The sequence below is a fragment of the Dysidea avara genome, chromosome 3, assembly GCF_963678975.1.
Source record: "Dysidea avara chromosome 3, odDysAvar1.4, whole genome shotgun sequence".
NCBI classification, from domain to species: domain Eukaryota; kingdom Metazoa; phylum Porifera; class Demospongiae; order Dictyoceratida; family Dysideidae; genus Dysidea; species Dysidea avara.
In genome coordinates this window covers 26,169,548-26,191,633 of record NC_089274.1, presented here as the reverse complement: position 1 = coordinate 26,191,633, position 22,086 = coordinate 26,169,548, and the positions used below count along the sequence as shown (strand labels likewise).

General features: G+C 37.7%; 3 protein-coding genes across 4 annotated transcripts; 2 read left to right on the top strand and 1 right to left on the bottom strand.

Moving 5' to 3' along the window:
- The first annotated feature begins 470 nt into the window (after positions 1 to 470).
- On the top strand, positions 471 to 4,041 carry LOC136248438 (extracellular serine proteinase-like). Its single transcript, XM_066040220.1, has 6 exons — positions 471 to 746; positions 834 to 998; positions 1,589 to 1,714; positions 1,792 to 1,963; positions 2,891 to 3,305; positions 3,651 to 4,041. Exons 1-6 carry the CDS (start codon positions 471 to 473, stop codon positions 4,039 to 4,041), a joined length of 1,545 nt encoding a protein of 514 aa, XP_065896292.1.
- A 1,685-nt stretch (positions 4,042 to 5,726) lies between these two features.
- Positions 5,727 to 13,389, bottom strand: LOC136250538 (mitochondrial fission regulator 2-like). Of its 2 annotated transcripts, XM_066042755.1 has the most exons (9): positions 13,238 to 13,388; positions 13,103 to 13,160; positions 12,941 to 13,024; positions 12,646 to 12,889; positions 10,497 to 10,601; positions 9,184 to 9,248; positions 8,433 to 8,551; positions 7,981 to 8,111; positions 5,727 to 5,904 (listed from the first exon to the last, which is right to left on the bottom strand). In XM_066042755.1, exons 2-9 carry the CDS (start codon positions 13,136 to 13,138, stop codon positions 5,840 to 5,842), a joined length of 849 nt encoding a protein of 282 aa, XP_065898827.1. In that variant the 5' UTR covers positions 13,139 to 13,160; positions 13,238 to 13,388; the 3' UTR covers positions 5,727 to 5,839. The 2 variants fall into 2 exon arrangements, with proteins under 2 accessions (XP_065898827.1, XP_065898828.1); XM_066042756.1 differs by lacking the exon at positions 10,497 to 10,601 and having other exon boundaries at positions 13,238 to 13,389.
- On the top strand, positions 13,316 to 20,465 carry LOC136250540 (armadillo repeat-containing protein 1-like). Its single transcript, XM_066042759.1, has 11 exons — positions 13,316 to 13,394; positions 13,498 to 13,655; positions 13,708 to 13,782; positions 14,933 to 15,024; positions 15,080 to 15,157; positions 16,832 to 16,937; positions 17,454 to 17,570; positions 17,823 to 17,897; positions 19,786 to 19,857; positions 19,915 to 19,962; positions 20,088 to 20,465. Exons 2-11 carry the CDS (start codon positions 13,581 to 13,583, stop codon positions 20,172 to 20,174), a joined length of 825 nt encoding a protein of 274 aa, XP_065898831.1. The 5' UTR covers positions 13,316 to 13,394; positions 13,498 to 13,580; the 3' UTR covers positions 20,175 to 20,465.
- The last annotated feature ends 1,621 nt before the right edge of the window (positions 20,466 to 22,086 follow it).

Below are 22,086 nucleotides of genomic sequence, written 5' to 3'. Positions count from 1 at the left end.
TGATCTAGAAGCAACAACACATAATTGATCTGAGAAGGAATTCTCTAACTATAATAGACAGGGTGGTATACACTATGCCATACTCATGTCCACCACTTTTTTCTTGCTAATCTTCTCTACAGTTCTCACTACTGGTTACTTTATGATAGTGTGCACTTCTTGTTCAGCACCAACCTTATGTGTCCATGGTTACTAAACACAATCATGAGCATCATTAAGAATACATGATAATCAGTGAATCATTACAGTTAGCACATGTCTAAAATACAGTTACTATGTAATACCCTTTTTGTCTATACTGAAACAACTCTACCTAGTTTTTAGGACATGTATAATCATCATAAAGAAGTCATACAATTATTAAATCCATACAAATACACATTATTAACAAAAGGTGACAACTACAATCTCTGGTCCCAAGCATATAAATGTAAGCTATTCAAGCTAGCCACTGTCAAAAAGAGGTTACTATGACTTTACAGATTTGCTTCATGATCAGCCAGCTGCTGCTCAGTGTTATGCTGCATACAGCAACTGCACTGAAGTGTACCAAGCTAGTCACCATTGATGGATCACCAGTTATGGATGAGCAAATATTCACTGAAGGACTCTATACTGTGAACACTACACTACCAACCAACTCTACTGAAATCAGGGAACTAGCAACTTCACTGCAAGATAGCAGTGATATGGAGTTTGACGTAGACAGTTTCATGGCTATCTTACAACCTAAGCATGTCAAAAAGGCAAGTTACATAGATCAACTGTAGTGTCTGTGCATGTACAAACTAAAATTGTGATTGCCATTAAAACATGTTTTCATCAACATGTAGCTGTGTGGCAGTGAGCTTGTGATGCTTATCAAGCAGCTACAGAGAACCAGACATGAAGTCAAGTGTAATAAATTACTAAAATCTCAGACTGGTGATCACAACATGCAGGATAATTACATTATGATGATGAAACAAGGACGAACAAAGAGGGACACAGCTAATATTGTAAGAATGACACTGTAAGGATCAAAGATACACCAAGTCTCATTCTTCCTTACTCTTGGCAATTGTATATGACAGAAGCCATTTACCTGCATGCTCACACAATGTCATTACTATTGTATAGTACAAAACACTCTGTCAGTTTGTTTAATATGGCATACTCTTCAAAGATCACCAAAAGGCCTCAACTGTCATATCTCACTGTGTCTGTATAGTATATCATCCCTTGTTAACCGCTGCTTTGTTCTGTTTACAATTCTTCATGGTATTGTCGGCTTTTTCACTGTTGATACGTACATACACATGCATGTATTGTAAATGGAAACTATTTTGATATCAGAAGAATTCAGGATGCTATAATTTGGCAATGAAAAGTTGTGACAGTCATCACGGCACTCAATTTATTTTAGTATGGAGATATTAAAGTTTTATCATAGTGGATAAGGTTTCTGGCTTTTATCTACTAATTACCTCTTCTGGTAATAATAACTCCCAACAGTGATCACAACAAAAAAAATCATGATACAGCGAAAATCATAACCTGCCCTCCATCACAAAAATGATTTAATATTATCTGTTCTATTTACTTATAGATCACGTCACTTCGCCATGCATCAGACAATGTTGACAGTTCAGTAACAGTAGCTCACATTCAACCATTCAATGGTAACAGAAAAAGAGGACTTCTTATGAAAATGAATGAAGCTGCACTAGAACATGTAAGCATATCATGTTGAATGAATAACTGCCACAACTATTGGTAGGCCACATGATAATAATCTCACTTCATTCACAGATATGCAATGATCCAATGGTGGATTATATTGAAGAAGATCAACAGTTCACTATAGCATCAACTACAAACCTGTGGCATCTTGATCGTATAGACCAGACTGACCTCCCACTCAACCACCAATACTCCAGCCCCAATGATGGCTCCAATGTGGACATTTACATCCTTGATACTGGTGAGTGCTTTCTATCATTCACTACATCATGAGGATTTTCCCCTTCTCTAAGTTGTGTAGCTGTAGCTTTTACTACATGCATGGCTAACACATATACCATGTACCAAAATGCACCTAACTACCATTCAATGTGGATCATTGAGCAGCTTCACAATGGTGGAAGCAGGTGGAATCTTTTCCACAAGCAACTTTCAAGGAAATTAACAACGAAAATGTGTTACAGTGGAACCTGTCTATGATGGTCACCTTTGGGCCAAAATTTCTTGGCCTTAATAGGCAGGTGGCTGCTTTATACAGTTGAATTAGTGTATAATTGTCTCACTTGGGGGGAATTTTAAGCTGGTCTTTATAATATAGTGGTGGTCTTTTTATACAGGTGGCCAGGTTCCACTGTAATAGAACAATCAAGTATTCTAGAACAGTCCTTGCAACAGTGTATGCATGTGCTTAACTTCACTCAGAAACCTCTTAAAAAGATCTGTAAAGTAATGAACTTACGGTACCACTTAAATGTAATGTCGTCTCACAAGAGTGCAAGCGATTAAAAACTTGCTAATTAAAGGGCGTGGTACCCACTTTCTTGCGAGTATTCAACCCAAATGAAACAGGATGAATACTCGCGAGTAATACGGGTGCCACGCTTTTTAATTAGCAAGTTTTTTAATTGCCCACACTGTCATGAGATGACATTACTTGGATTATTCACTAATACACCTTGTGATCCATGTACAAGTATACAATGCTCCTGCCAATCCACATACATCTAAAATAGGTATGCCTTTACCTTTGTCAGTTCTTTAACCTGTCTGATATATCAAAATGCAGTGGTAATCGCAGTTGAGTGCATGAGTCTGAACTTCACCCTACAATATACAGTGTATATAGTTCAAATCCATAGCAAATGAACATGCGAATACTTTCACTCAGGAATCAAATATGACCACAATGAATTTGAAGGTAGAGCTGTCTACTCCGGCTTTGATGCAGTAGATCATCAGTATGGTGGAAACAGAAAAGGAGAAGACTGCAATGGTCATGGCACAAACATAGCTAGTTTGGCAGGTGGAAAGTCATATGGTGTGGCTAAAGGAGCAACTCTTCATAGTGTGAGAGTGATGAGCTGTAAGGGTCACTCACATCTATCACTAGCAACACAAGGAATATACCATGTGGTTAAGCAAGTACAACAGAAACAGAAATCCTCACAGAGAACAAGAGCAATCATCAACTTGTCATTGATAGGAGGACACAGCCAGGTAATGACAGATGCAATAAGAGAGGCAGTTGATAGTGGAATACTGGTGGTAGCAGCTGCTGGAAACTTCTTTACTGATGCATGCAAGTGAGTACTTAAAGTGTAATATGTGTTCAGTATCTGGGAAAACAAAACACTAAGTACAACTTGCAGTATACACAAAAAGCTCCCTGAATAAGAACGTACAAATGGGCTGTATATCAAACTAAATAGAACATTCATTTTAAACTTCAAGTGTAGATAAACATGGGCCAAGTAAACCTTAAGATGGACACTTGAGGTATCTACTGTCCTCAATATGTTCTTACACAAATTATGAACTTTTTGTGCAGCAGAAAAATTTATACATACATAGTAGTCCCTATTAGAGCACACTTTGGGGATACACTGGTAAGATAACAATGACTGCATGTATGGATCCTTCCTTCACAGGTATTCACCAAGTGGCTTACCCGAAGTGCTCACGGTTGGAGGAACGCAACAAAATGACAAACTTTACAAAGCATTTGCCAGTGGAAGCAACTATGGGTCATGCGTGGATATATTCGCACCCGGACAAGCAGTAAGAGGTGCTAACATCCGTAGTACAAACAGCCACACCATCAAAGATGGTACATCACTGTCTACTGCCATAGCTAGTGGAGCTGCAGCTGTTTACTGGAACATCTTACCTGATAGTGCAACTACTACACAAGTTAAGGATCTCTTACTTGACACTTGTACTAAGGGAAAGATTTCTGATATTCCCTTAAACACAAACAACTGTCTCCTTCATATCACAAAGCCACCACCACAGAAAACATCTCATACTGTTCAGACTTAAGTACTAGTCAGAAAAAATGAAATTTTAATCATATACAATATACTATTCAAGTACGAGTAACTGCTTAGTCAGACACACTGTATTACAAATACAGTTAACAATACTTCATAGCAGTCACAAACACTTGTGTACACTAATTATATGGCATTACTGTGGTACAGTTAATACTGAATAACTGCTGTCCGTACTATGCCAAAATTTATGTATCAGCACTTTTATTGCCAAGTACTTATAAATGTCCCACAATTACACAACTTGTTTGATATGTCACCAGCATACACTCCTATTATTAATCTGATGGTAATAAAAGTAGTGACCATTCACAGTTCTAGTAGACTGTCTTCTAGAACATGTGTGCTCTACATACAGTAAACATGGAAAATCCTAACTTGCTTGCAGTTGCTTTGCAGAAACAAACATTTTAGAGGTGAACAACAATCGTGTATGACCACTCCCTTAAACAATCAGAACACACCTTCACACCCTAAAACAATCAAAGCACATGACCATGTGTCTTAATGAACTAGCAACTATCAGCTGCAGTTTTGCTATAGAAATAAGACATGGCACTGAACAACGCCCCTGGACGCAGAGTTCACTTGAGATGAGCAACAACATCAAGATACTCTAATTAAGCAGTCATAGCCACACATGTACAAATAAAACAGTGACGTGCCCAGGTTTAGAATATTGATGGCTACAAGAAACAGGGTTGAGTCCAGAAATGTAGTGTGGGGCCTTAACTAGTGTGTCAGAGGTGAATTTGTAGTGGTTGTTGAGTGATAGTGGTGACTGTTTTATTTGAGTGGTGGTCAGTACCAACCACTGTGGGCACATCCCTGATAAAGTACAGTAGGACCTCAATTATCCGAACCCTTGATTATCTGAACAGTGTGACTGCTCTATTAGAGTATTTCATCACTAGGTGAACGTTCTACAGTATTAGAGTAGTTGATCAGAACTCTGTACATAAATACAAATCAGCTTCATTTAGACTATGGTGTGGCTCATTTACAGGTTTACTAAATCACTTAGTCACCTGACATGTTCACTTAGTCACCCGCCCTCAAGCAATTTTGTACATGACAAATAACTATAACACGAAAGGCACACTGCAGTACTTAATAACACTATATTACTCTTCTTCTCTGTGTATGAAAATAATTCTGGACAAATAGTAGACTAAGCGGCATATCTACTGTAGCTCTAGCTGTCACTGTGGTTACCAGTTGAATAATTATTTTTGTGGGCGCTGTAAGGACTTCAGGAAGAAATCGTTCCGCTGTTCTACATTGCTCTTTCACCCCACACTCATGCTCTGGCTATAAAGGTACGTACTATAAAACATAACTCTTAAGGTAGACACCGCAACCAACGGGAACTAAGCGATTTAGTAACCCCTCAGGCCCTTAGTAGTGCCCTCACTGCGCTCGGGACACTACAGTCTAGGGTTACTAAATTGCTTAGTTCCCTTGGTCTTGGTGTCTAACTGATATTTATCCAAACAAATTTACTTATCTGAACACTTTTATGATTGGATAATGGAGTGGCTATGCTATAACAAAAAAAAAGTTTACAAATCAAAATGAAGTACTGTAGGGTTCCAGTGATAAAAAGTAGTTAAACAAGATTTATTAATGATGCCAGAAGGTCGCATTACACTACATAGTTTTGTTGTACAATAGTAATATTATAGAACAATATATAAACACTATACATATTTACAAACATACATACATGTAATAGACGCATTGTAAACATGTAAAAAGGTTCACATGCATACAGAGTTAATATTGCTTCACTGCACAGACAATGGTGATGTTACTGATGAATGTGGAGTTCCAGGATTAGAATTTTCTTTGTCTACAAACAGAAAATCTTTATTTATAGTGGCTAATAAAAGCCAAAAAATACCACACATCTTATATGTGTCATGCTTATTAATTTGACATTATGTACAGAGTGCTCAGATAATATGCACACATACAGGGGGGGGGGGGGGGGTGTATAGGCACGTAGAAATTTCCCACAAAACTACACAACGTAATGCTACCATCATTCATACTGTATATCTAGTAATATAACTACGTACTTTTTATTACTGGAACCCTATTTTATTTCTAAATTAATCATAATATTTTCATTAGTAACTATAATTGAAGTACATGCATTTGCATACTGTACTGTATAATACAGTAAAGAGTATCTAATAGAAACCAAGAGTGTCGAACGGTGTACAGTATTAGCCCGTGATTACTGATTGCGTAAAGTAACATGGATATTTTAGTAATTGTTTGTTTATGTGAAATGGTATTTTGAAATGTGTACGTGGCAACGGGTCTTTTTTCCGCTAAAACAACGGTTGCACAAACGAGCATGTTGCCATGCCTTCAGGGATCCGCTTGACAGTGCCAGAACTTTAACATTAGCCAATTCTCTTTAATGCTATCATGTTTTCACTTGGTTTAGTGGCTAAATTGGGCTAAACACAGCAACCCTTAATGGCAATGAAAACGAACAATTACTGAAATATCCGTGTTACTTTATACAATAATTAATCACGGGGTAATACACCCGTTCGATACTCTTGGTTTCTATTATATACTCTTGATACAGTGTATCACCTTATACTGTAATGATGCATTAGCTTGACATTAAAGGTCCACTGAAATGGAAAATTCACTTGCCATTTTATTGAATAAATAGGTTGTTTGTATCATGCAATACACACAAACGCCATTTAAAACTCAATTATGTTGTTAAACAGAGATATTTAGCCTAGTTACGTCACATGTTTCTCTACCTCCATCCACTGTATTGGGCCCTTAAACGTATTCAAATCATCCAAGAAATAAACTTATGATTTGCTTTGACCACTGTACTGTTGATTTAAAGTCCCTTCTCGAGCATTCATCACCCAATACCAGCGTAAATTCACAAACTATCTCCCGTAGGCTTGTAACTGGCTGCAGTACAAGTTCTTACCATGTTTCAAGTCATTTTGTAGATATGACGTGAAACTAAATCAAATCTAGTTGTACATGGACACTTCTGTCACTTTATGCACCGCGTTACGTAATTATTATTACTTTTGTGGTAACGAATTTGTAATATAACGAAATGTTCTGTAAAAACAGGTAATAACTCAAGTTAATTCACTTGTAAATGTAACCCATTACCTAAGTAATGAAGTTATTGTAACGAGTCTAATATTACATAATGTTATTACTTTAAGTAACGAAGTTACTAATCTCATTAGTAATCCACTGTGTAACGCCTAACCACTACAAAGTAACGAAGCCTACTGAACAAAGCTTATTCACCAGCTTCTTGTTTATAACCAAGATTTGCACATTGTCCAACAACACAATCATGTCACGTGATAAAGTGGTAGTTTCACACGTGACAGCTTAAGGCTGTAGACACAAAATAATACAATATGTAATATTACATGTATTATAGTTACTTTATTTTATGGGTAATATGTAACTGTAACTAAATAGTTCAGTTGTAAATAATATGTAATATGTAACGAGTTACATTTAAGAAGTAACTGTCCCAACACTGATGCACCTCACGCATGCTAAAGTTTCTTTCGTTATGACACAATATAATTGACTAACCACAATATACTAAAATAATTATATATCTACTTAACAAAGCAACATTTGACTAAATCAACCAACATGTATCCCAATAGTAGCAAGGATTGATAATAACCAAAGTGTATTTTACCATTTCAGTGGACCTTTAAGGGTCTTAACTGCTCCAATAGAGACACACTACACACAATGCACTTGAACTTGAAGCATACACTGTACATGCGCATGCACACGTACGCACACTACACTAAATGCACTGCAATGTCTCAAAACACATAAGCACACACATACAACAACACACATGTTCATTACTGCTTCCAGACACACAAGCACAAACCTGGTGAATCTTGAAATACTGAATGTGAAAACTTCTTCTGTAGTGCACGAGCAATAATGGCTGCTGGATCACCGTCAGCTGGTACACTAGTATTTTGTGACTTAGTTCTCAATGGAGTACCCCCTGGTGACCTATAGCCCATAAAAGTATAAACACACAAATATTACTGAACACTAAACAAATATTCTGTGTTGTGTTTACCACTCTCATCAGTAGTAAATTATAATTCACAAGTGGGTGTTGCCATTATTAAGATGTATACATATGTGTGTAAAAGGGGTACAAAGAAACTATACTTGGCGGACATCGAATAAGGCAACCTCATTCAAAGGTGGTACAGCAGTAGAGGGATTGATGGTTGGAAGTACAAAAGTACATAACAGCCACACAGGATGCTCAAAAATGAGGAACACGATCTAAGCATGCAGCATATACTGCAAGCATGAACCAACCTTGCAACACTTCTTAACTTAACAGCACTCATCTCTCTTAGCAAAAATGACATGTCCGGTCTATCGTCAATTTGTGATACTGTCTCTGTACGAAGTGGAGTCTTTAAATCTGTGTGGTCCTGTAAACAATCATGAGATAAATCAAACAATTATCCAAGCCACTAGATTTTTGTTCACATAATGTGTAGTCAATAGATACAGATGTTTTGACCATTTTTTTTAAATTCTACATCTGGACACCTGTAAGTGTTTTTAACATTGTATTTTGATGTTGAATTATTCTGTAAAGGTGACTGTATTACTGTGATGGTTTAGACGCGGACCTTTTTTTAGTGGCGTGCATCACTTTAAGGGGAACCGTACTAAACAGTTATTACACAAAATGTTTCATGCACCGAGCATTGTGTCATAAAAATTTCATTATAAGTACATATGGAACAGGGTCTGTTCCAGACCTAATAACATTTCCTTGCAATCTCATCGATAGAGTCTAGTAGTGTTTTTGTACTGGTCACAAGAATATCACTATGCAACAGTAATTGAGTATACTATATAAAGTGCTAATGGGATTAAGTTTATTAGTGGATCATCTGCTGTCTAACCTTTATGAAAATAACTATTGGAAATTCAAGCAACTAGGAACCAGATAGAATAAGCCAGGGCTTATAAAATTTGTGACTACTCTAATAGAGCAATCACTTTGGTGTGCAGCATAAAAAGCAGTCTCTGTATGCTATTTTATATTTCTTACTTGATAATGTGCAGTTTTTGTTGGAGGAGGGGGTGGAGCTAGAGGAGGTGGAGGAGCTGCTGGGACTGCAGGAGGCACAGATACATAAAGTAGATAACATAATACACACAGACAGACATCACTCCAATAGAATATCATACAATTACTATATAAGTTTGATTAGAGTTAGGGATCATAGAAAAAAGGTAGGGAAACAAGGAGGTCACCTACACCTGCAGATATACTGGACATTCAATCCCTATCTCAGTCTATGCCCATGACTGAGTTAGGGATCAAGTATATCTGCAGGGTAGGCGACCTCCCTTGTTTCCCTACATTTTTTTTCTATGATCCCTAACCCTAATCAAACTTAAATTTCTGGTGCTTGTTTGTTTACTTTTTTGTAACATTATTATGACTGGTGATCCCACGCATACCGCATCAAAGATGGCTCCAGAGTTAATGTTTTCGTCTGAATGTGTGCCCCAGCTATCAATTACTGACTCAAGTGGCTATTATGCTTAGCTTTCAACCCATTATACAGCATTACAAACGAAAAACAGTACGAGAAGCATCTCTGCAATCAATCCAGTCACTAGGAAAATATGGGTGATTAGCATAATAGCCAGCACAGCCACAGGGAAGCCACATCGCGCTATCACAAATTATCACCTTGCATTGTCAGCAAAAAGAACTAGAACACAAAGGAGGACAAAGGCAAGTCCATGATGTGTGTATTGTATGTACTGCGGTTGGCGAAAAGGCACATCTCAGGATGAAATGATGTCAAACAGTGAAGAAATCAAGCCTGTAGCCTTATCCATTGTCGAATTGTGCTTGGCTGGAGGCATCAGTTAGTTAGCCAGCTAGCTTACATAATTCTGTTAAATACAACTGTAGAACTTTTTTAAAATTTCATAAAAACTTTTTGGAAGGGTTTGCAGTTGCAATTGGTGTGGAGACAATTTTGGGCTTGGCTGTTTCTAACCAATGCTGCCAAGCTGTCATGAAGGGAAATTAAGGCTGATTTTAGGGTGATATTTTGGGCTGGAAAAGCCTGGTTCTTCATCATCCCTAACATACATACATACATACATAGTATAGGCCGGAGAAAATTTTGGCGATTTAACTCTAGTCGTATGGTAGTACAAAACACACACTCTACACATACTGCACACACACACACACACACACACACACACACACACACACACACACACACACACACACACACACACACACACACACACACACACACACACACACACACACACACACACACACACACACACACACACACACACACACACACACACACACACACACACACACACCATTTGACTCAGACTTTTGCATCTGTTCCAGTGACAATTGTGCCATTTGTGCTTTTAATATAGCCAGTTCATCTTCTAGTGCTTGTATTCTTGTCCTCTCATTTCCTACAGTACATCACAATGAAATGAACTTCTGAACAAAATGAAAAGTCTCAGTCACTCCCAAAGATAAGCTCAGTCCCAATACCGGTGAACACATACTTACATCAAAGGATGCGTACACAGTATATACTGTATCCTAGTCTCATGTTGTCAGATCGTATTCTGATAAGTGTCAGGTCTGGTAACATTACAAGCCATTACGGAATGTACTACTACTACTGTACTACTATACTTATTGTGCTAGTATTGGGGCTTTATTATAAAGTACAGGTGGCACAAGTGACAGGTTATCTCATTTCAGTGCTGGTCACTGTAAAGCTCTAACAACAATAATAATAACTCACTGCTATTGTCCCTTAGCAACAACAGTGGTTTTTTGTCATAAAACTGAGGTAAAACCTGTGAATTGCCTGTGCACTATATGCTGTGCTACAGAACTGGTAATGGCCGGGTCATAAAGTCACAGCCAGCGCTTTTATTATTAGTTTTATATTGATAAACTCCTGGTACACATTGGTCTGGCAACACAAGACCAACTGTACCCCTGAGAGGACATTAAATAAAGAAACTGAAAAATAAACTGTTCTCAAGATGTACAAATTACTACATGTTTCAGTAATTATAAAAAGTATACCTGTGTAACATGTCATTCCAAAAGTATCCTACAGAAGCTGTATAACACTAGTACAGTATATTAAAAATTATGCATTTAAAAATGAAGTAGGGATCCAAGCGGTAAAAAGTAGTGAAACAAGATATGAACGATAGTAGCTATTACTGCATAGCTCGGTAGAAAATCCCTACTTTGGCATGGTATAGCAATTATTTTGTGTTCAATGCCAAAGTAGGGATTTCCCACCGAGCTATGTTGTAATAACTACTATTGTTCATCTCTTGTTTCACTACTTTTTACCGCTTGGATCCCTACTTCATTTTTTTAAATTTATAATTTTTAATATACTAGTTTGTTTAATTTTTGTTAAAGCATACAGCTAGCTATAAACACGTGACTGTTCTATTAGGGTGACTGCTGTATTAGAGTATCTTGAGTCGGTCTGCAAATATGTGCGCTTGCCAAAACAGGGCGTGGTCATTGAGATTTTGATCGATTATTAGAGTCAGCCTTTTCAACTTGAAGGTGTGTGGTCACTGACTAGCTATTCCATCATCTAGCGTAAAAGGGGTGTGTCATCGTGGTTTCAATTGACAGATCGATAATGCGTACAATAAAGAATGGGCGTGATTGTTATTATTTGATCTTGTGACCTATCATGAAGATACAGGTAGCTATCTACTACCGGTACCTCTGTACAGTAGCATAGTCTAAGCGCCTTAAATAATCTTGTGGCGTCCATTATGCTGCTTAAAGAAAGTGTTGATATGGAATATTAATGCCTTGATATGGTTTCGTTGTATGAAGAAGATAAGCAACTTGATTGAAGATGAAAGAAGAGACAAGGCGCGGAGGACCTACACTTGTCGCAACCCCAAAAGGCACATCCCACTGGTAAGTTTGTTATTGTGGCGTGAAACGGAGGCTGTGTGCTGCTTCGTTTGTCCTCTACCCTTGCAACTGTGGTCAGTGAGTGAGGCAGTGAGGCTAAAATTCGAGTTTTGGTGATTTTTTAAAATTTATATCCAGCCACCTGTAAGTGTTTCGTTGCATTTGATCCTGTTTTATGTATTATATGGACTAGTACTATTTCGTAAAGATGATTTTGGTCATGTAAAATGTCTCTAGGGTGATTTTTAAAGGCAGAATTTTGGGCGGCGTACGAAAGTTTCACTGCAATCCCTACTTAAATGGTACTACCGTACCGTTTGATACTACTTTTGTAAAACAAAGAAATTCTAGCTTCTAATAGCCATTAGGTAAGGTACATGTAGGTAGTCTTTACAAATGCAGTTAAAATTTTCTTCAAACTTCTCTGATGAATGTCCTGGTTTTTATAGCAACATCTACTTACCTTTAAATTATAGAGATACATTACAACATAAATAACAATACAATGTATTGCAATACAGTGTGTTGCTTTCTTGAGTTTACCTGCTTCACTTTCGGTTTCATCATTAGAAAATACATCATCATTATGGTCCACGTCTGACATGTGCTCCTCGTCATCATGGTGTTCAGCTATCCCCTCAAGAGTCAACAAATTAGCTGCACTGGCCATGACTCTCCGCGGTGTCTTGAACCATGATGCCAATCCTAGACCACTCTCCTCTGTATCAAGTCCAACTCGATTTAATTCACTGTCTAACGATCTAGCTAATTTCTTCTGTTCACCAAGCTTTAAGGAACATTTATGGCTCTGACATCAAAGCACACATTTATAATTTACCTGTACTTTAACTCTTGCTTGCCCTTTACAGGGAAAGAAACTCCCTATTGTTCTAACAATGCTCTTCCTTGATTTACAGTAAGTCTAGAAGAAAAGACAACTAAGTATACAGTAAAAAATCACCTATAATTTAGAACATTATTTGTTGCTACCGATACTGACCTCATCTGAGCTCTCTAATCCTAATGCTTGCCACATGACAACCGACGATCTTCAAAACCTGGCGTGGCGGGTATTAATTAGAATGACCAAAACACAAGTGAACAGATAGTTAGAACTGTTCAAAATGTAACGTACATACAATATCCAGGCCGTTTAGACGATCAATATCTACTTCGTCTCTGCTACCCGTAATAGTTAAGTGATCACTTCCCCTTTGTTGATTCAAATTTAGCCAATCAAACAAAGTTTGCGTTAGGATCACGTGGGCTTTCAAAGACGACTAGTCTCAGAAGTGAGTTTTCACGGTTTTTAACTGTTTGGTGGATGTTCGTTGTTGATTTGTATTACTCTACCGACATCTATATAGTTGTTTTATAGACATTTAATACTTGTAGGTTGGTAACTTCCTAACCCATATATCCGCGAAGATACGTGATACGTGAAGAAAGAAATTTGTTTTCATGTTTTTGTGGCCTCAATGGATGTACTAAAAGTTGTTCAACAACTCCGGGATTTGGCCAAAGAGCCACAAAACAGGGTGACAATAATTAAGGTACAGAAGGAACTCAAACCTGACTACTTTGTCAGTAGAAAAATGTTTGCAGGACCAAGGTTGTCTACCAGGATTAATTCTATTCCTTGATAATGGTGATGACAGAGTTGTACTGACAGCACTAGAAGTTCGTTATACAGTATATATTCTGTACCATTTGTTACCTTTTGGCATTGGAAAATTCTAGTGGTAGACAAAGACATTAAAGTGCATATCAGTACATCAAAAAATACCTTTATGAGCATTAATTAGGTTTGATGCATGTTGGATCCATATTATTCCAGAAACAAGTGTTTGTATTTGTGTCCCAATAGAATGTATTTTTTTATGTTTACTTGATGCTGGGTCAAGGAGACTGTACCACACAATTAACACCAATACTGGGTTAAGGCCATATTGTGCGTGTTGATTACTTTGAGAGGAACTTAATAGATTATACATAGTGTAGACCATGTTACTTGGTTAAAAGGCTGTAGTTTCAAAACTGGTGCAGCAAATATGTAAACTTGATGTGTTTAAGCCGTTATTTTCCAAGTCTTTTGTGGCACTACTCAAGTGTGGCTACTATTGAAGGTGTGCCGGGCTATTCAGAAAAAAATGCATCCCAAAAAGTGCCTCCATATGATATGCATTAAGTCCATTTCATGGGGATTAAGTTTAGGGGAAATATACGTTGTAGGTCAGAGAACAGCTTGGGTTTATAGTGTTTAGGAAACACTCATGAGTGTTAGAGGTAGTTTGAGAATCTTGAATATTGATTATAATTCAAATGATATGTACTGTAAAGTATACTTTAATTAAGATGCTACTCATGATGAGAAGGTATGCTGTGGAGTAGTGAAGTGGTATTAATTTTTTTATTTCCGTGCACAAACCTGTATGGTTCACAGTAGTGTTGTACTTTCTTTGCTAAACATGAGAAGTAATTTAGCAGTCATTTGTCTATTAATATAAATGCAACAGAACTTATGTGTGTTATTCACAAAGTTTGAAAAATATGTCTGGTGGTTTGTGCAGGGAGCATGTCAATTATGCAGGGTGTGTACTAAGTAGTGTGTTATTCTAAATGAAGAGTTGTAAGCAACAAACATTAATTGAAAAATGGTGTGTTGTTACAAAGAAGACTCCTTGGGTGTAATGTGATACTTGGGAATAGCTGTGATTATTACATGTTGCTTTTTTTTTTACTATTGTGTGTGTGTGGAAATTGTGTACACTTGGTATTGTTGCCTATGTATATGTTTTCTATTTCATAATCTATATATATATATGTATAGGCATTGCAGTACTTGGCTCAGTTACCATCCAACCGGCCAACAATGAAGAAGGAGCTGGGCATGTTAGTTAGTCTAAGAACGCTGGTCAACAGGTATGCTAAGTTTGTTTCTGTATTAATTAACATCTTAATACCATGTAATATGCAGGACTGGTGCTAATCCTGAAGTTAGGAAGATGGCACAGACGGTTCATGATATGCTTGTGATACCAGCAGCCACAGCAAGGTATGTGTTACATCTGTAAAGTACTGAGTTATCCAAAGTACAAGTATTCTAAATACTTTTCACATCATACAGTACTATCATTAGGGATCATGGAGATTTGGGTTTTTCTGGCCAAAAAATTACCCAAGCACCAGTTTTACAAGACCATTCTGACGCCTTGGCAGTATTGGTTAGGTATAACCAAGCCCAAAAGTGCCGACCCTAAATGCTTGCAGTAGGTAGCTACAATTTAAAATATATATATATATATTCAATGAAATTTTCTACTGACTGACTAATTAACTGCTTGCTTGCTGACCTGCCTGATGCCTTCAGACAAGCACAACAACAGCTAAGGCTACAGGCTTGACTTTTTCACTGTTCAACATCACTTCATCCCAAGATGTGCCATTTGGCATACCACAGCATGTAAAATGCACTCATCATGGACGATCATAGAAAAAACCAATAGTCATGCTGTCAACCAGTTTTCTCTCCAGATAACATTGTCAGTGTCATTAATTATTCTGGCTACACTACAATGTGATCCTGATGAGGAAAACCCAGTAATAAACTTTTCACAGGTGTGTCATGAAATACTTCTACATATTGTTTTTCCAACCTTATTTGATTTATGGTATATATGTACGTACAAAGTACACAATGAGCATTATCCACAATTACGTCACTAAATAAAAATGGCAGCAGTATTGGGGTGACTTTGTACAGAGTGGTATTAGGAGAGATGGTATTAGCAAAAGTATTAGTAACACCTGTGTGTAGATCGAAATAATTGAGCTATTGTTTTCCTTTACATACTATTTAGTTTAACCACAATGTACAATAAATTGATTTTCAACCATGTTAACAAGCCACGATATGTCAATTTTATTTATCACAATACGTGGTATATTGATACAGTTTAACTTTGTATTGATACAGCAATGTTGTCTTAAAATGATACGATACGTGATATGTCAATATACTGTTGCATCTCTAGTCTCTATGTAGAGCTGAGCAATAGTACAACTATCATAATCACAATTTGATAGCAACTTTTATATCACAATAACGATAGTATCACGATAGTTATTAGCAGTTATTAAACACACTCAATCTCACGTATGCAAACACTTGAGCACTCTAATTATGTACACACCACACATCTGCTTTTCTAACACTCCACTAAAGAATTGTTATGTGTCAGTATTACAGTTGTTATCGTTGTTGTCCATGCTCAAGCTACTGGTCTTTTATAGCTCTCTGAACTTCAACATTATTATTTTTGCTTTTGCTATCCATATTTTTGACCAGACTCAGATATGGATAGGTAATCACAATAGCACGATAGTATACTATCAAGATCACGATTGTTACTAGCTATCACGATAATCAATTGGTCGCCACTATCACTCAGCTCTATCTCTGTGTAGCATATAGTACAGCAAAGACTGCCATATACACATTGTACAGTGAATCCTCTATAATCCAATGTTCACTGGTGTTCAAAACTTGTCAGATTAGTATTGTGGTTGAAAAAGTTTTATTTGTGTGGCAAAGCAGTGTAGTGGTTTTCTGGATTGTAGAAGTGTTGAGGTTTCACTGTGTATTCCTTTACATGCATGTGTAGTTAGTTATGTACCTTCTCAGTTGCCTATTGTGCCCTTGTGTAATGTGTATTTGTTTTACCTTTAGGCCATTGTCACAATCCAGAGTGGCTGGAAAAGGAAATGTGTTTTTAGGTGCCTCAAACAAGAGGGCCAAAGTAATCCTACTACAAATAAATGGACTAGTAGATGCGGTAAGTATATTAACCTGTATCCTTTACTTGTACGGTGTGTACCTAACCTTCCACCAACTGGTCCCTAGTGTACTTGTTGTTCCATTTAATGCCCACTCTGGTGATTACAAACATGCATAGCTAAAGGTTATGTTTGACTATTGGGTAAATTATACTTACAATTTTGTATGAATCTATTCTGACTGTTTCATAATCTGGCAAAGTTTACATTAATGTCAAACTCTTCTTACTTTTTTTATGATCACTTCTATAACCCTAGCAAATTGTGGATACTATGTTAGCTATTGAACATCACGTAATCTATTGACCATTGGGTACACAGTAGTTGAATTGTTCCAACCCCATGTTCAACAATATACATACAAGTATTGTTTTAAACTGTTACTGTAGAAGTTGTACTATCTGTACAACAGACACTTAGTAAGATGCTCAAATGATGTAATGATTTTAGTGTGGGGTTTCTGTATAATTGTAGATTCTCTCTCAGTGTATGATTTAAAATTTGCACAATATTAGAACACACGACGGATGGTTGAAGAACAGTTACTAAGCGTCAAAGGAATAATCAGTTTCACCTTCGACATGTCTCATCGGAGGTGTACCATTAGGGGCAGGGCAGACCTCAAGCCTCAGGTATATATGACCTCTGTGCGTGCGTGCGTGTGTGTGTGTGTGTGTGTGTGTGTGTGTGTGTGTGTGTGTGTGTGTGTGTGTGTGTGTGTGTGTTTGTACATGTGTTTGTACATGTGTTTGTACATGTGTATGTGTGGTGGATTGGTGGGTGGAAATGTGATATCTAGGAGTGCCTGTAGTATGCTTGTATGTGAGTTCCTTTGTGCCTTTATCAAATAATCAACAAGTATTCTGGTTGTTATTGTTCTACAGAGTTTATGTGAAGCAATAGCTAAGACAGGAGTGCTAAATGCAGAACAGGTTGTCAGAAATGAACAAGGAGAAGAAGTGAGTGATGCATAACTTTGTCTTTGGCAAGGGGAAGGTCAGATCATTTTTAATTAGCTAATGAAGATTCATATGAAATTCACCAAAAGTCATGATCAGTTTTTTTATTTATTTATTTATTTATTGAACGTAACAGATGTGACACTAAAGTGGAAATTAGGGGAGGAAGACCAGTCACAGACATACCTGCAATCCGTAGTTTGTCCTCCAGGTTTGATGTGTGATTTAGGTCACTATACAGTGGAGGGTCAATTATCCGAACTAATGTGAGGTTTGTATAATTGAAATAGTACAAACATCCATATTCAGACTGCTTTAATAAAGCATATACTTGTTGATAAAATACTCTAATTGAGCAGTCACTTTGGTGTTTGGATAATCAAATGTTTGTGGTTCGGATAATCGACTCTCCACTGTATATGCAACATAGGATTACATATGTGACTGAATTTTGGAAAACTGATGAAAATCATGGATCAGTACAATTCAGTAGTTTCAAGATAAATAGATTCAAGCCATTTTCACTTACCAAGGACGTATGAAATTTACACCTGATAGTACCTTTCAGAGCATTCTCTGGGTATGTAGCTGCTTGTACAGTTTCCTGCCAAATAAGATAGAAAATCCAATATACCACTGATTTTCTCTAGAAATTGCCATTCTTCAGTGTAGCTTTCCACACCACCCAGAAAAGACGACTCTTAACCTACCCTCAAGTAGTTTGAGTAATGCTAAGGCCTAAAACCAATAGTATGATAGTGTAGCTACCCACTGGTGGTGTTAGTTTGATTTTGCCTGATGTACGATTTGTATTGGTTTGGTAAAATCTGGTCACGTATTTGGGTTGGTTGAAACTACCAATCTTGTCACGATATTCCACTGTATGGGTGTGTATGCTCTATCAGAGTATTACCAATACCTGCTGAAATGAAATTGTAGTACTATTTGTTCACATTGGTTGAGCACCACAGTTGTATGCAATTGTCAATAGTGTCATCATGAGTTTGAATGTAGATTTTGTGTTGAATTTGTGTAATTTGTTGTAGGCAGTGGCATAGCCAAGGGTGGGCCTGGGTGGGCACATGCCCACCTAAATTTCCCAAGGACAGCAGCACCCATTCGCTAATGATAATTAAGAAATGAGTAGTGCATACCTTGGCAGTGCCATATTTTCGTTATGAACCAACCGCTGATATCGAGATAAGTTCAATAATTGCATCATGTGATCCAAGTAGTTTTGGTGCTTTCTATTTAATGTACAGCATCACATGATCCAAATTTTTGGCGGTGAAAGAGGAGCATGGGGAAAAGGGGATCCAGTTATTTTTCACTTCTGGGATACTGAATTGTGAGGAGCAACACGGATTCTGCTGTTGGCAAGATTATAAGTGACCAAAGTGATTAACAAAATCTAAATTCTCTGGTGTTACCATGTTAGACAAGTCGGTTGGAGATGAAAGATTCAGTGGTGACTGAATTAAGCCCACACAACTATCTTAAGGGTCAGGCTGGGTTATGTACAGGTGCAGATGAGCTAAACGAGAACAAGAGAAGGAGGTTAATAAGTTGGTTTTCATTTATAGCTTCTATATCATTCATGCAATAGCATTAGACTAGTGAAATAAGCTGCAGGAACAGCAACGTAGCATATTATTAGCTAGCTAGATACATTTATGCACTTTTGAAACAGTTTTTAATCCAAATGTACATAGAATCCACTAAGGATGGGCTTTCAGTTTATGCTAGATAGTTGCATGGAGTGAAATGTGTGGGTGAGTGTGCCTACCCATCCTTGAAGAACTGGCTATGCCACTGGTTGTAGCCTACTAAGACAGAATTAGGATCAGTCTGTATTCATTACATTTTTTGCTGGTTCTGTGTATTTTAGGTGTTCTTAACATTTGGAACAGCTCCTACAGCTAGGTCAGGACTAGAGAAGGAGAATAGTACACCAATTGAGGTTGGTACATCCTTCACTATGTTAATGTGTTAAATCTATGTTTGCGTTTTGTTGCAGTTACCCACTTACTTACCTGAAGAATTAGATCCAGAAAAGTCTAAGAAAGTAAGTGATGTATATGTGTGTGTGGGGGGGGTGCGCGCATGCGTGTTCCTGCAAGTTAACAGTTGTAGGAAACTAGTTACTCAATACTTGCCAATATATCCTGCTGTTGTTTCTTGTTTCCACAGGCAGTAGCAACAACAGACAGTGGGGAGAGGGGAGGTAGTTGGTTTGCCAGTGTTGGAAACTTTTTAGCAAAATCATTTTACTGGTGAAATAATCTAGCCAAAACACCCACACCTACACACACACATTCAATTTTGTACATCATCATCATCATCAATACTATGTGTATATAACCACAAGACCATAATGGCTTGCAAGTTAGATGTGTTTGCAGAACATTTCTACCTCCTGGTCTACTGAGATACAGTTCTTGTGTCTGTTAAGAACTTGATTTTTTTATCATGTAATATTGTTTCATTGTGTTGAATTGTGTAATGTTTCCTGTACTTGTAAATGTTGTTGTGAATGTCAAGCTAACAGTTCAAAGCATGTATCATAAATATTACCGAGGCACTCACAGAAGGGAACTTGTGAAGAGTTATTTAACACTTGTGAAACTATTTTGGTACTTTTTCTTTCACAAGTAGTGCTTTTTAGTGATTTCTCCAGCCTGTGAAATACACAGGCTTTGCAGGTTTTCAGATTTAGGGAAACCCCTTTTTCAAGTGTGATCTCATCTATTGCAGTAAAACCCTTTGCCAAATCAAACAGCTTTCCCTGTTTATGTTATTTTACAAAGGAACCTACCTAGTAGTCTCGCGTGGCCAGACCGCTTTTTCTCCGTCACGGCGCTTATCGATTAGAGATTATAAGCGCCTACTCCGAAAAAGGGTCTGGTCCAGAATCAATACGTAAACTCGTTTTCACACCCCAAGCAAGAGCTCGGGGTGTTTAATCAGCTTTCGTCATAAAACGTGTACTTCCTTTTAAATTTCAAGCCACGTACGCACTGGAAATGCCATGAACGATAGCCGGTAGAGTTAATAAGAGACACTGAAGCTGTTTTTCTACGGTTAAAAGGTCACGGATCGATTCCTTGTGAAAACGAAAAGGCTAAAGGCGAACTGAGCAAGGAATCAACCCGTGTCCTTTTTAGCCTTAGAAAACCAACTTCAGTGTCTCTCATCAACTCTACCGGCTATCGTTCATGGCATTTCCAGTGCGTACGTGGCTTGAAATTTAAAAGGAAGTACACGTTTTATGACGAAAGCTGATTAAACACCCCGAGCTCTTGCTTGGGGTGTGAAAACGAGTTTACGTATTGATTCTGGACCAGACCCTTTTTCGGAGTAGGCGCTTATAATCTCTAATCGATAAGCGCCGTGACGGAGAAAAAGCAGTCTGGCCACGCGAGACTACCTACCTAGTGCTTAATATGGTCAAGAAAAGCTACCCAGATAGTTCAGGCTTCACTGTGCTAAATTAGATACAGGTGTATGGCATCCTTTATTTCATTATTATCAACCACTAATGTACACATCTTGCTTAGCTCCAGTGGCGTAGCCAGACTTTTCGCCATGCCTGGGCAATGGGTGGGCAAACCATTTCCCATGCAACATACGTACGTACACATGCCCATCTTCATATGGACATCAATATAACATTTTAAAAATGCTTTATGTATCATCCTACACTACTGTATGCAAGATGACTAATATCAGCCTAATAGAAGCGAACACCTAGCTAGCTATTTGCCTTCTAACATATTACAAACATCTAGCTACGTGTCTTAATACGAGACTACAAAGATTCTTGAATTAAAGCACGAGGCGCTCTATCACGTGATGACTATGCTCTGCCACTACAGTTGTTAACCTAGAAAAGTGAAAACAAAAAGAAAAGAATTACTGACTGAACAAGTACTCCATATCGTTTGAACTGAGCAGTATCCACACGGATAGATGGGTGCTAATTTCACAAATACCTCTAGACTGCTTTGCCTCCCGAGTTTTGTCCACACCAATAGCTACCGTGATCACTTAATCCAAATGTAAACCGTCCAGCCCACTATAGTTAAACCAATTCTTTGTCCTTCACTCCTTGCCACGATGCTGCGCGGTTTTTCGTAATCATGTGTAGGGTCCGCAATCCGAAAAATCAACTTTTACAAATCGATCCCCC

Coding starts and splice junctions, on each gene's coding strand:
- LOC136248438 (XM_066040220.1), top strand. CDS start 471: ATGACTTTACAGATTTGCTTCATGATCAGCCAGCTGCTGCTCAGTGTT. Junction 1,715..1,791: donor ATGAAGCTGCACTAGAACAT/GTAAGCATATCA, acceptor CTTCATTCACAG/ATATGCAATGATCCAATGGT. Junction 3,306..3,650: donor TTCTTTACTGATGCATGCAA/GTGAGTACTTAA, acceptor CTTCCTTCACAG/GTATTCACCAAGTGGCTTAC.
- LOC136250538 (XM_066042755.1), bottom strand. CDS start 13,138: ATGTGGCAAGCATTAGGATTAGAGAGCTCAGATGAG. Junction 13,025..13,102: donor GATTAGAGAGCTCAGATGAG/GTCAGTATCGGT, acceptor CTTTTCTTCTAG/ACTTACTGTAAATCAAGGAA. Junction 8,552..9,183: donor CAAAAACTGCACATTATCAA/GTAAGAAATATA, acceptor GATTGTTTACAG/GACCACACAGATTTAAAGAC.
- LOC136250540 (XM_066042759.1), top strand. CDS start 13,581: ATGGATGTACTAAAAGTTGTTCAACAACTCCGGGATTTGGCCAAAGAG. Junction 13,656..13,707: donor ACAGGGTGACAATAATTAAG/GTACAGAAGGAA, acceptor AAATGTTTGCAG/GACCAAGGTTGTCTACCAGG. Junction 17,571..17,822: donor GGGCAGACCTCAAGCCTCAG/GTATATATGACC, acceptor ATTGTTCTACAG/AGTTTATGTGAAGCAATAGC.